The sequence below is a fragment of the Giraffa tippelskirchi genome, chromosome 11 (assembly GCF_054371585.1).
Source record: "Giraffa tippelskirchi isolate mGirTip1 chromosome 11, T2T-mGirTip1v1.2.pri, whole genome shotgun sequence".
Taxonomy (NCBI): domain Eukaryota; kingdom Metazoa; phylum Chordata; class Mammalia; order Artiodactyla; family Giraffidae; genus Giraffa; species Giraffa tippelskirchi.
In genome coordinates, this window is record NC_137285.1 from 756,236 (window position 1) to 767,889 (window position 11,654).

An 11,654-nucleotide genomic window follows, 5' to 3' on the forward strand; every position below is an offset into this window, starting at 1 on the left:
ACGGTCTTGTTTGTGCCAGACGTGGCCCGGCTGGAGGCTGTGCCCCTGGCCTGCTGCCCCCTGGCCCCAGCCTCTGACCCGCCCCAGACACACCAAAGAGCTCAGGGCCCCAAGCATAACAGCAGTAGCCGGTGGGGAAGGCGCAGGGCAGGAGTAGCCGCGCACCAGCTCCTTCCTCGTAACCACCCTATCTGTTCCTGCCCGCCCGGCATCACTGGCTGCCAGTGGAGGGAGGGGTGGGCCAAGTGGGTGCCCAACACATTGGATAAAAAGATGAAGGCTGGGCAGATGGACAGGACTCACTTCCCACATGGTCCTGGGGGACCCACACCTGGGCTCCCAGACGCCACTTGGGTCGAGGGGTGCCAGGTCTCTTGGGGTGACATCCTTGTCAGAAGCCAAGCAGAGAGGAAGCAGGCAGACCATGGGGGTGGGGGAAGAGGCACTTTATTCAGAAAGCTTCGGCCAAGCCCCTGCCGAGAGGAGCCCATCCTGGGGTCCCCCTGGGGTAGGGGGTGGGAGCAGCCCTGCCGGGGGCCTATAAATACGTCTCCTCAGGCCACTGGAGTTGCCCCTCGGATTCCCAAGCATGTCGGGTGCTGGGAGGCCATCAAAACCAGCTCGACGGCGGAGGGGGCTGGGGAGGCTGGGGAGGACTGGTGGGGGGACAGCCAAGCCCCCTGAGGAGCAGAGACCAGCCCTCCTCCCCAGGCTCCTGTCCACCAGATGCCCTGGAGCTCAGCCAGTGGAAGTAGCCTCTGGCCAGGGTCATGGGGAGGGAGCCTCCAGCCAGAGGCGCCAGGCCCTGCCCGGAGAGACATCCCGGTAGAAGTGCTTCTGGCCCCAGCCAGTGAGAAGGTGGCCCAGCCAAGGCACTCTGGGCCAGTGGGAGGTGTTCTCTAGACGGAGCGCTCCTGCCCCTGGCCTTGGAGAGCTGCGGGCAGACGGGAGCCCTCCCCAGGGAGGCCGTGGGAAGGGAGGGGGTCAGCGAAGCACCTGTTAGGCCTCAGCCACCAGGATGGGGCTTCCTGCCACAGCGAGCACGGTCCCGTCTAGGAGGGCCGCGGGGCCTGAACCAGCGAGACGCAGCCTCCCGCCCGGCGGCTCCAGGCTGGGGCCCCCGCGGCAGACACGGGGCGCGTGGGGCACAGGGTGCCAAGCAGCGCTGCTAAGCGGGGAAGTTGCAGGCCCGCGGGGCCGCCCTTACTACAGCGTGGGCGCGCCCGCCCGGCCCGGCTCGCCCACCAGCTCCCGGCTCTTCTTGCGGGGCGGCTTCTGGATGGGGGTTTTCTTTCGGGGGGTGTCGGATCCGGGGGCGCCGGTTGCCGCCTTTTCGGGCCCTGGGGCCTCGGGCGCGGGGGGCGCACAGGCCGGCGAGGAGGGAGGCACAGAGCGCTTGGCCTTCTGCGGAGGCGCCGGCTTCTCTCGGGGGCCCTGCATGCCCGGGGGCCCCTCGGTGCGGCCCAGGCTGCGAGTCTTGTCGCGCAGCTCGGCGGCCAGCATGGAGGCGGCCTCGGGCGCGCTGCGCGGGGGCCCGCCAGCGTCCGTAGGCTCTGGGAGGCCCGGGCCGCGGCCCCGAGCCCGAGCCCGAGGCGGGGAGGGTGCCGCGAGGGCCGGCCCCTCTTCCGCCAGCCCAGGGGGCCGCGCCGACGTGTCGCTGGGCGTCCGTTTCCTCTTGCTGGGGCTGGGAGCGGCCTCGGGGCCCGCGGGTGGAGGCGAGGGCGCACGGGCGGCGGCGGCGGCGGCGGCGGCCCCGGCACCGTGCTTGCCATGGATCCAGGACACCTTGGGTTTGGTGGCGGGGTCTGGTGGTGGCGGCTTCCGGCGCTCGGGCGATGGCGAAAGGGACAGGCCTCGGGCCTCGTCTCGGACCCGGGCCGGCCGGGCCTCGCGCCGGGCCACGCGCGCATACAGCGCCCCTCCGGGCCCGTCGCCGCTCGACGCCGACCGCTCGCTGTCGGAGGACGCGGGGAGGGGCGCCGCCTCCTCCGAGGGCGTGGTCACCGGCGCCGCGGCGGGGGCCTCTGAATCCCGGCTCTCGGCGGCCGCCTCTGACAAGGGAAGAGCGGGCCGGTCACCGCCCGCGGAAAAAGCTGGGCCCTCCAGCCTCCAGGCCCAAGACCCCGCCGGCGCCCCTCCCCTCCTCTTCCCGCCCCGCCGGCCCTCGGGCGTCCAGGCATCCAGACAGGCCTGGCAAGCTCCCCGCGCTGACCGCAGACTTGGAGCCCCCAAGCAGGAGGAGGGGCTCCTTCCTGGGCCGCAGCCCCATCTCGGCCCCCTGCACCCCATTCCCGGCCTCGGGGCCACCATCGCCACATCCGACCCTCGATTCCTTATCCTTCTTTAAGAGCAAGGCCTTCCAAGGCTCTGGGTCACCTGGTCACCTGCCCAGGGTCATTCACGGGGACGGTAGCAGGAGGAGAGGGGCCAGAAGCCCAGCAAGTGAGGCTGCTTCCTGACGTTTGTGAGCCAAGGCTTCCCGTGAAAGTGTGCCTCCAGACCCCAAAGACTCCCTTTCCTATCTCCTCTTGCCAGCTCCTCCTCCAGCCCAGAAACTTCTCTCTGCCTGGTCTCCCCAGATGTGAACCTGGCTGTGGCTACCTCCCCAGAACCCCACCCCAGTCTGGTAATGGGCGGCACAGAAGCCTGACCTGCAGCCTCAGCTGTGTGTCCACCCCGCCATCTAACAGCATCACCAGCCCTTCCTCCCTGTCCCTCCGAGCACAGAGATCTTTTCAGCAAGAATACTTCACTGGGTCAGAGCGACAGGGGTCCTCACCCCAAGCGGAGGCGTACTCACCCTCGTGGGGTACGCAGTACACCGGGCCTTCATCCGTGGTATCAAAGGAGGAGAAGGAGGCCCGGGAGGACCATGATGGTGAGGGCTGCTCCAGCCCGGAGGGCGGCTCCAGGAAGCTGCAGTTGAGTGTGTTGTCCAAGTCGTGATGGGCCACTGAGGGGGAGGGAGGCACAGCTGCCAGGGGGCCGGCCTCGCCCAGCCGGGGCCTCACCAGCCCTCCTGCCACGGTGAGGCAGGGACCCAACGAGCTGCACCCCAAGGCTCTGAGTAGGAGAGGCGACTCCACAGGCTTCTCCCAGCAGCCAGGGAGCTGACGAAGGTCAGGCGGAAAGTTATGAAAACAGGGAGCGCCTGCCTGGCTGGGAGAGGCCCTCGGGCGCTCCAGGCCGCGCTTCAGACCCTGCCCCGCAGCAGTTTCTGAGAGCAAATGTGCAGCGGGGAGGCCACCCTTTGTCTCAGGCCACCTCAGCAGGCGGCCACCCCCAGGCACGGCCTCCACAGATGGAGACCCCACCAACAGGGAATCCCAGAGGCTGCCCCCCCTGTTCCCCTCGCACAAACAGGAGGCAGGCTCCAGCCCGTGCACCCGCGTCCATAGACCACACCATGCTGAGTTGGCCCAGCGTGGCTTTTCTCAGCTGTCTCCACCTTTACCTCCCAGGAGACTTCATCACCTCATCCCCTTCATCTTTGGAAACAAGTGGGAAAGACAGAGAGCGTCCACCCTGGTGTGAATCAGTGCAGACGGAGGAGGGAAAACGGCATGCCCGGCAGCTGGCCCGGCCTGACACAGCGGTGGGGGCCCAGGGGTCAGCCTGCCCCCTTTCCAGGGAAGACCCTGGGCACTGCCGGAAATCTAGGCCGCGGGCGGGGGCTTCTTGCGGCAGGGCATTCCCACGCACAGCTCCCGCGTCCACCTGCGGCTGCGCACCAGGACAGACAGTGCGTTTACTCCCGCAGACTGCGGGGCGACGGGACGTCCAGGCCACCACCGCTGCCTTCCTCCAGGGCTCCCCCTACCCGCGAACCCTCTTTCCTCGCCCTGGGCGCACCTCCCCTCGCCCCTCCCATAGGCCATAAAGGCCCCGCCGTTCCTATACTGACCCGGTCACGCCCACTTCCCGGCAGCCGCCTGCGTCGGCAGTGTTCCCCGGTCATCCTTACCTACGACCTTGGGCAGCTTTTGCCTGCGGAGCGGGATCCGAGGTAGCTTCATGCTGATACGACTGAAGCGTCCGCACAGGCGCTGCGGCGCCTTCTTCCTCCCCAGCGAGAGCTCCCTGCGGGGGGCGGGGCCTGAGCGAAGGGGGCGCGGCCGTGCCTTGGCCGGAGGGGCGGGGCCACCTGGGCGGAACCTACAGTGGCTGCACCTTCTCGGGGCGGGGCCTGAGCTAACGGGGGCGGGGGCACCCGGGGAGGGGCCGGGAAGGGCGCACCTCGCCGCAGACCCCGCGCGACGCGCGCCGGGCGAGGGCCGGGCCACGAAGCCTCACCCGCGCGCTGGGTCCTTGCCGCGGCAGGCGCAGCAGCAGCCGAGCAATGAGAGCAGCAGGCCGAGGAGCAGGGCGAGCAGCGCCCCCGCGCCCATCACGCCCTTGCGCTGGTTGGTCTCTGTGGGGAGCGCCCGATCAGAGCGGGGGCCAGCAACCTCGGCGCCCCCGCCCGGTGGCCCCTACCCACTCACCCAGGCGGCAGGCACCGGTGACCGGGTCGCACGAGTCTTCGTGGCAGCTGCAGGCCTGGGCGCAGTCCACGCCGTGGAGCCCGGGCGGGCACGTTAGGTTACAGCTGCGGGGACGCGAGGTCAGGGAGGCGGGCGGGGTCTGGGGGCGCCGCCAAGCTGCCCTCCGTGACTCCCCCCGCACTCGACCCCGCGGCCGGCCAGCCCCGCGTTCCCTGGCTCCACTCTCTAGGGACTGCGGTCACCCCCACCTCCAGCACGTCCTGGGCGATCAGTGTTTTGGAAACGAATGGGTGCACTCCAGCGCCGGGGAGTCTGGGGGACCGGGCGAGATCACTGGCCGCGGTGCCCACTTCGGGGGCTGACTCTTGTGTACTGGGAAGAGAGGCTGCCGGACCAGACCCGTGGGTGTACGTGGAGGTCCCTGCTCACTTCATATCATCAGCTCAGGGGAGCCCATTGACCACAGGCTGACCTAGCCGCCATATCCGGCTCGAATGCCGGCTCCACGCCAGGGCAGGAAACTGCCCCTCAAGAGTCCCTGGTCGCTCCCTAGCTGGCTGAGAGCCAAGCCTGGGTCCCGCCTGGTCGCCAACACAACAGCACCTGGAGTCTGGCTGGAGCCCTGTGCCGGATACTGACTCCTCAGACCTCTCGTCCCCGGGCACTCACTGGGGCCCATGGACGCCCGGGCTGCAGAGGCATCGTCCAGACTGGAAGTCGCAGTGGCCGCTCCCGCAGTCGGCGCACACGAACGCGCAGTCCTCGCCGTACGTGCCATTGCTGCACTTGGTTTCACACCTGGGAACGCGGGGAGGGGGCGTCAGTGGAAACAGGGCCAACGACCCCGAAGCCCACAGAGCCCAACGCGGAGGGCGCTCGGGGGAGGGCGGCGGGGAGCTACGTGTCTGGGAGGCACGCGGGGCGCTCACCGGTCGCCGATCCAGCCCGCGTTGCAGCGCGTGCACTTGCCGGTCACGTGGTTGCAGGCGTGCCCGTCGCGACACGGCGGGCATCGGCGGCCGCAGCCCTCGCCGTAGAAGCCGGCAGCGCACGGCTGGTCGCACTTGGTGCCGTTCCAGCCGGGCTCGCACGTCAGGCAGCGGCCCTCGGCCACCGTACACGGCTGCTGGCCCTTGCACTGGCCGCATCTGGGGAAGGGGCGGGAGGCTAGGCGGGGCCCGGGCCGCTTCACCCCCGCCCCCTTGGTGGCCCGTCCCTCCCTCCCGTCCCCGGGCGGGGTCCGCGCTTACCGGCGGCGGCAGCCCAGGCCGTAGAACCCGGCGGGGCACGGCTCCCGGCAGTACTTGCCCCTGTAGCCGGGCTCGCACGCGCACGTGCCGTCCACCGGGTGGCAGCGGCCGCGGAAGCACTGGCAATAGCGCTCGCAGCGCGCGCCGAACGTGCGCTCCCGGCACTGGCAGCGGCCGCTCTGCTGCTCGCACGGCGACGTGTTGCAGGCGCACTGATTGTTGCAGCTGCGGCCCCACCAGCCCGCGTGGCACAGGCACGCGCCCGTCTGCGGGTCGCAGCGCGACGTGGCGCTGCAGTAGCACGCGCTGGCGCACTGCGGGCCCCACCAGCCGGGCTCGCAGCGACACGCGCCGCTCCGCGGGTGGCACGCGCCGTGCTGGCACTGGCACGCATGCTCGCAGCGTGCGCCCCAGCGTCGAGCGTGACAAGTACACTGGCCCGTCACGTCCTCGCACTGCCCGTGCGGGTGGCAGACGCACAGCTCCTTGCAGTCGGGACCCCAGAACTGGCGCGGGCACTCTGCAGGAGGAGGGGAGAGGTGGGCAGGGCCAGGCGCTGGCGAGAGAGCCCGCCCGCTTCCGGCCCGGCGCCCCGCCCCCCGATCAGGCCCCGCCCCTCTGGGACCCCGCCCCCACCGCCCCGCGCCCGCCCGGACGCGCGCTCACTGGTGTCGCAGTTGGCCCCGAAGTAGCCATGGCGGCAGCGGCACTCGCCAGGTCGCACGCACACCTCGTTCTCCGAGCACGTGGAGTTGCCTTCGCACACAGCTGCGGACGAGACAGGCCGAGGCGTCCCCTGTCCAGCCGCCGCACTTGTCTCCTGCTCTCCGTGCACCCCCCGGCCCCGGCCCCGACCCCAGGGTGACCCACTCACCGATCCCACACTCGTCCCCCTGCTGCCTCCAGCCGGCGCAGCACGTGAGCTCCTGGGAGCTGCAGATAGAGAGACTGGCGCCTGAGTCTGAGCCCCTGGCGCTGGGACCCCCCAGCAACCCCCACCCTGCCCTCGGGAGGTGGTTATCGGAGGCGCTGCTAGAGGTTCAGGGGACTCGAGAGTAAGTCACAAATTTCAGCCATCCAGAGCAAACCCTGGGAGGGGGCCGAGCGCAGACCACTTCCAAGAAATTCACAGTTCCCTCTACTTGGGGGTCTTGCCTCTCCTGATCTGGGTCCTCTTCCCCCACCCGCTAGACCTGAGACCCCACGCGGCCGAGGAGGGGCAGTGGCGAGGTGGGGGTGGGGCAAAGGTCTCTGGGTCTCCAGGACCTGCTCAGGCCAGGCAGGCTAGGGCACCCCAGGGTGGGGTGGAGTCTGGCCCCATGGGTGTCAGGTGTTCAGACCCAGACAGTGCCAGGACTGGCTGCTGGGCCGGGCAGCACATCAGGATGCCCTGTTGGGGCTAAAACAGGCAGCCTCTGAGCAAGGTGGATTCCGCGAGGGGTCTGCTCAGGGACAGGGAGGGGGCACCCAGGGAGTCCTTCGTCCTGGTGAGAAAAGTGCGCGTGAGGGCTGCAGAGCCCTGGGCTAGAGGGAGGCCGCAATGGAACGTCCTCTCTGAAATTTCATGACACCTCAATTTTATTTGACTTTGCCAAGGTGCGGTAGGAGGTAAGAACTTCCTAAGTGCCCCATGTTGCGGAGGTGCAGCCTCCTGAGCCCTGGGCTGATGGGGTGGGCAGACACAGAGGTTTGGTGGCCCTGCCCAAGTGAAGCCACGGCCCCTGGCGAGGGTCATGAGGGCTGAGCTGGGGTGTGCCCACGCTGCGGGCAAAGGAGGTCGAGAAGGAACAGACACTGAGACTGCAGGTCTGTGGGGTCTCAGATCCTAAAGGCACATGGCCTCCGTCCAAGCTCAGAGCAAAGGAGAGGGCCTCTCGGGGAGGATGGGAACCCAGAACTGGCATGTGTTGGTGGAGGAGGTGGGAGGGGCCTGATGGCCCTGGTAGGTGGGGTGTCGGGGAAAGGAAAGGCTGACCCCCCCCCTTAGCAGGCCCCTCGGAAGATTTCCCTCCATGTTCCCAGCTCGAGATGATCACTAAACCCCAGGTAGCACCCAGGACCCCGAGAGCGTCACTCCCCGGAAAGGGCTGGATTCTCCTTTGGGCCAAAGATATGGGACCTGGAGAACAGGACCCATAAAACCCCAAACTTCAAGGAACGGGCCAGCCTGTTTTCCACAAATGAAACTAGAAACCGGAGACAGGAACGCTCAGCAGGCCTGGCTTTTCCTGCCCCCCAGTGTCCCCACCCACCCAGCCCAGCCCTGCCCTGGGGCTGCAAGGAGCCCATCTGCAGGGAGACCCGAGTCTGGGGGCCCATCACTCCCTGCCTCTTCTGCCGGCTTGAGCCCAGGTTCTGGATGGAGAGCCTCTGGAGCCAGTCCTTCTGCAGGCGGCCCCACCAGAACGGCCTGGGATGGCCTGAGAATACTGCCCGCCTTCTGCCCCAGATGGCCTGGCTGCCTGGCTCTGGGACCAGCTTGGGAGCCTGTCCTTAGAGCCACATGAATGTGTATTGAATGTCTGGGTCTGCCACTTGCTGTGTGACCTTGGGCACAGAACTTAACCTCTCCGAGCACCAGCCGCTCTATCTGTACAATGGGTCCCCATAGGTTTGGCAGGAGAATTAAGAGAGTGAGATGTGTCCAGCTTTTGGCACCAGGAAGTCACCCCCCCCAAAAAAAAAGTCACCCAGGAAATTCCCTGGTAGCTCAGCCGGTAAAGAATCCTCTTGCCATGCAGGAAACTCCGGCTCAATTCCTGGGTGGGGAAGGTTCCCTGGAGGAGGGCACGGCAACCCACTCGTCTTCTTGCCGGAGAATCCCATGGACAGAGGAGCCTGGCGGCTGCAGGCCACGGGGTCACAGAGCCGGACAGGACCGAGCGACTAAGCACAGCTCAAAACTCCGCCAGGTCCGCCGCGCGCACTTCAGCCCATGCCGAACAGGCTCCGGGAGGCTCCCCCAGCATGGCTGGCACCCAGGCCCCACCCAACAGAGCTAAAAACCCCACCTGCCGGCAGGACAGAGCCCAGGTAGAGGAAGAGCTTGTGGGACCTCTCCTCCTGAGATGGGTGGCAGAAAAGGCTGGGATGGGCTGGCAGCCCGGTTGTCTCAGATCTAACGAAAGTGAGATGTCAAGAAAGAGGGCCGGGTACAGGGCAGCTCCGGCACTCGGGCGGGACCCTGGGTGTCAGTCCAGGCCCCTCAGCAAGCAGGCGGTTCCCCCACCACGGAGCACCGTCACTGCAGCTGGAGCTGTGCTGATTTAGACCTTGGTCTTGAACTCGCCCAAGCGCACTGCCCACTCACTGTGCCCGTGTCTGTCCTGTCCTTGCCCCAGTGCAGCCAGGGCGCGTCCTCCGCCCCCACACCCCCTGGGACTCCACAACGGCCTGGCTCTCCTCCCGCCCCGCCATGGGCACCCCCTTCTCTGCGCCCCCTGCTCTGTCCACTCTGGCTCCCTCACGAGGCTCCCCGAGTCCCAGCAAGACACTGGCAATGCCTTGGGGGCCTCCTCCCCACGAGCCCCCACCCTGAGTCGACTCTATCTCAGGGTAAGGCCTGTCTTTCCAGGCTGAGAGACTGGGACTCCGCGCCCTCCCAGAGACGATGCACAGAGACACCCGGCTCGACCTTCCAGAGTCGATCCAGGATGGACAGGCCACCTCATCCTGCCTGCTTCTCTCCCACCTCCTGCCCTCCTGCCCCGAGGTTTCCGGGACCTCAGTCTTCTCAGGAGCGGGCAGAGCTTGGGTGGTCTCTCCTCCACCATCCCGTCCCAGCCACCCAGGCCCCTTCCGTGCTTCCAACAGGCCCTCAGCACGCAGGGCCTGCCCCTGACACCACCCGGCTCTGCTCCGGGCTCCTCTCCCCTGGCCTCTCTCACTCATCACCTCCGGTTGGGTCTCCTAGCTGAATACCTCCTCCCTAGCCCTTGCCAGATGTCAGATGACTTGTGGTAAGTCTCCCCCCCCCCCACGGGACAGCTGTGCCCTGGCACTGCCAGGCCCGCACACAGAAAGCCTCGGGTTTTACGGACAGAGCTGCTCCCCTCCGTGGTCCTCCTGCCTCCAGGCAGAAGAAACAGCTAGTGGAGCTTCGAAAGGCCCAGCCTTGGGAAGGTCATGGAAGAGATGGTCCAGACCCTGGGGAGGGAGGCGGACCCCCAGTGGCCGGCTTTCGTTCCTGTTAACCAGCTCCGCACAGGACCAGGGTCATCCCACCTCCCTCCCCTCCACGAGGCGGGTGCTACCCCTGACCCCATTTGTCCGGAGCAGGGCCCAGCCCGGAGAGCTTAAGGGATGTGCCCGAGGCCACTCGGATGCCGAAGCCCCGGGATCTGAAATTCAGCCCAGGCTCCCGGCTACTGGAACAGGCTGGCAGATGGGGAGGTCCGGGGCAGGAGAGAGGGGCCGGCCGGCCGGCCATCGGGTCCCCCGGTAGGGACCCCCACGGGGAAGGAGGGCTGAAGAGAGGCACAGGCCGGCGGCGATCGCGCCCTCCCCCCTCCAGGCAGCCCCGCCCGCCGCCGCCGCCGCATTCCTGGGGCCGGGGAGGCCCGGGAGGCCCGGGAGGCGGCGGCGGCGTCGATGTGAAGCAGATGGCGGGCCAGGCCGGCCCCCGCCCCGGGGGCGGGGCTGGCAGCGGGGAGGGGTCTGCGCGCCTCGGGATGCGAGCTCGGAAACCCCGCGCGGCCCCTCACAGCCCCTTGTCTGAGGCGACCGCCCTGCCCCCGGACGCGGCCTCCCTGGGCCCTGCGGCCCCGGGCGACCCGACTGCCGGGGGTCGGTGGCCGCTTCTCCAGCTCCCAGCCCGCCTGGCGCCTCCCGCAGAGCACCCGCACACGCCGGCTCCCCGCCCCCGCGCGGAGATGCCCTTGACCTCGCAGTGGCCCCTGACAGGCCGACCCGGCCCTTCGACCCCGGCGCCACCCCCTGGTTCTGGCCCGCGCTCCCGGTCCTCCGAGCAGGGTCCTGGGCCCCGGTTCCCCGTCCCCCCCGCCCCGCACGCCGCAAGGCCTGTCCTCCCCCGGCCCACACTGGCTTCCCCAGCCGGCTCCTCGGGGCACCCGCATCCCACCCGGGAGGGTCCGCATCCTCCCGAGGCCGGCGCACGCCCTTGTCCTGTTCCCGCTCCTGGCCCACTCGGAGCGCAGGCTCCTCGACGCCTCGCTCCGTGACCACCCTCTTCCCACCCACGTCCGCTCTTCCTAAGACGCCAATCTGTGCTTCCCACTCGCCTCGAGACCTCCCCGGCTCCCTCCTCGCAGGAAGGAGAGCCCCATGGGCCTCTCAGCCTCCCTCCCTCCCGGCTCCGGCCACACTCGTGTGCCCGGGCCCTGGCACATGCCCTGCCATGGGCTTGGAATGCGCTTTCCGTCTTCTTAGGGCCCTCCCAACCGGGCCCAAGGGTCCTTCCTTTCTGGGTCTGAAATCTCTGATCCCGTTTTTCTGCCCGCCCGGCGCCCGATGCCCTCCGCTCTCCTCTCCCCCGGGGTATCCTCGGACGCACCGTCGTGGCCTGGCGCCCGGGCTCGGCCTGGAGCGGAGCCGGCGTCGGGGAGGGCCGCCAGAGGAGCCCGCGCGTTCGGCGCAGGGCAGCCCCCGGCGCCCCCTCCCCTGTCCCGGCCCCGGACGTCCCCTCGGGCCCCCTCCCCCAGCGCGGCCGGCTCCTACCCGGGTGTGCGGCACACGTTGCGGCCGCGCGGGCTCAGCTCCTGGGGCGCCGCGGGGCCGGGCAGCAGCCAGAGCAGCAGCAGCAGCAGCGCCGGCCCCTCGGCTCCCCGGCGCCGCGCCGGCCCGGCCCCCCGGGGCCCTGCGCCCTCCATGCGGCGCGGGGCAGGCGCGGGGCGGGCGCGGGCGCGGGTGCGGCCGCTGCGAGAGCGGCCGGAAGCGGAGTGCACGGCCGGGCGGGGGGCGG

The 11,654-nt window shown here is 69.1% G+C and overlaps 1 protein-coding gene across 2 annotated transcripts; it reads right to left on the minus strand.

The window, feature by feature from the left end:
• Positions 1–431: 431 nt before the first annotated feature.
• SCARF2 (scavenger receptor class F member 2) lies at positions 432–11,627 on the minus strand. 2 transcript variants are annotated; one of them, XM_081541946.1, is made up of 11 exons: positions 11,411–11,627; positions 6,609–6,667; positions 6,401–6,502; positions 5,735–6,254; positions 5,414–5,632; positions 5,154–5,282; positions 4,485–4,588; positions 4,294–4,411; positions 3,965–4,080; positions 2,801–2,953; positions 432–2,051 (listed from the first exon to the last, which is right to left on the minus strand). In XM_081541946.1, the coding sequence occupies exons 1-11, from the start codon at positions 11,560–11,562 to the stop codon at positions 1,207–1,209; spliced, it is 2,517 nt and encodes an 838-aa protein (XP_081398072.1). In that variant the 5' UTR covers positions 11,563–11,627; the 3' UTR covers positions 432–1,206. The 2 variants fall into 2 exon arrangements, with proteins under 2 accessions (XP_081398072.1, XP_081398073.1); XM_081541947.1 differs by having other exon boundaries at positions 3,965–4,096; positions 4,298–4,411; positions 11,411–11,586.
• Positions 11,628–11,654: the final 27 nt, after the last annotated feature.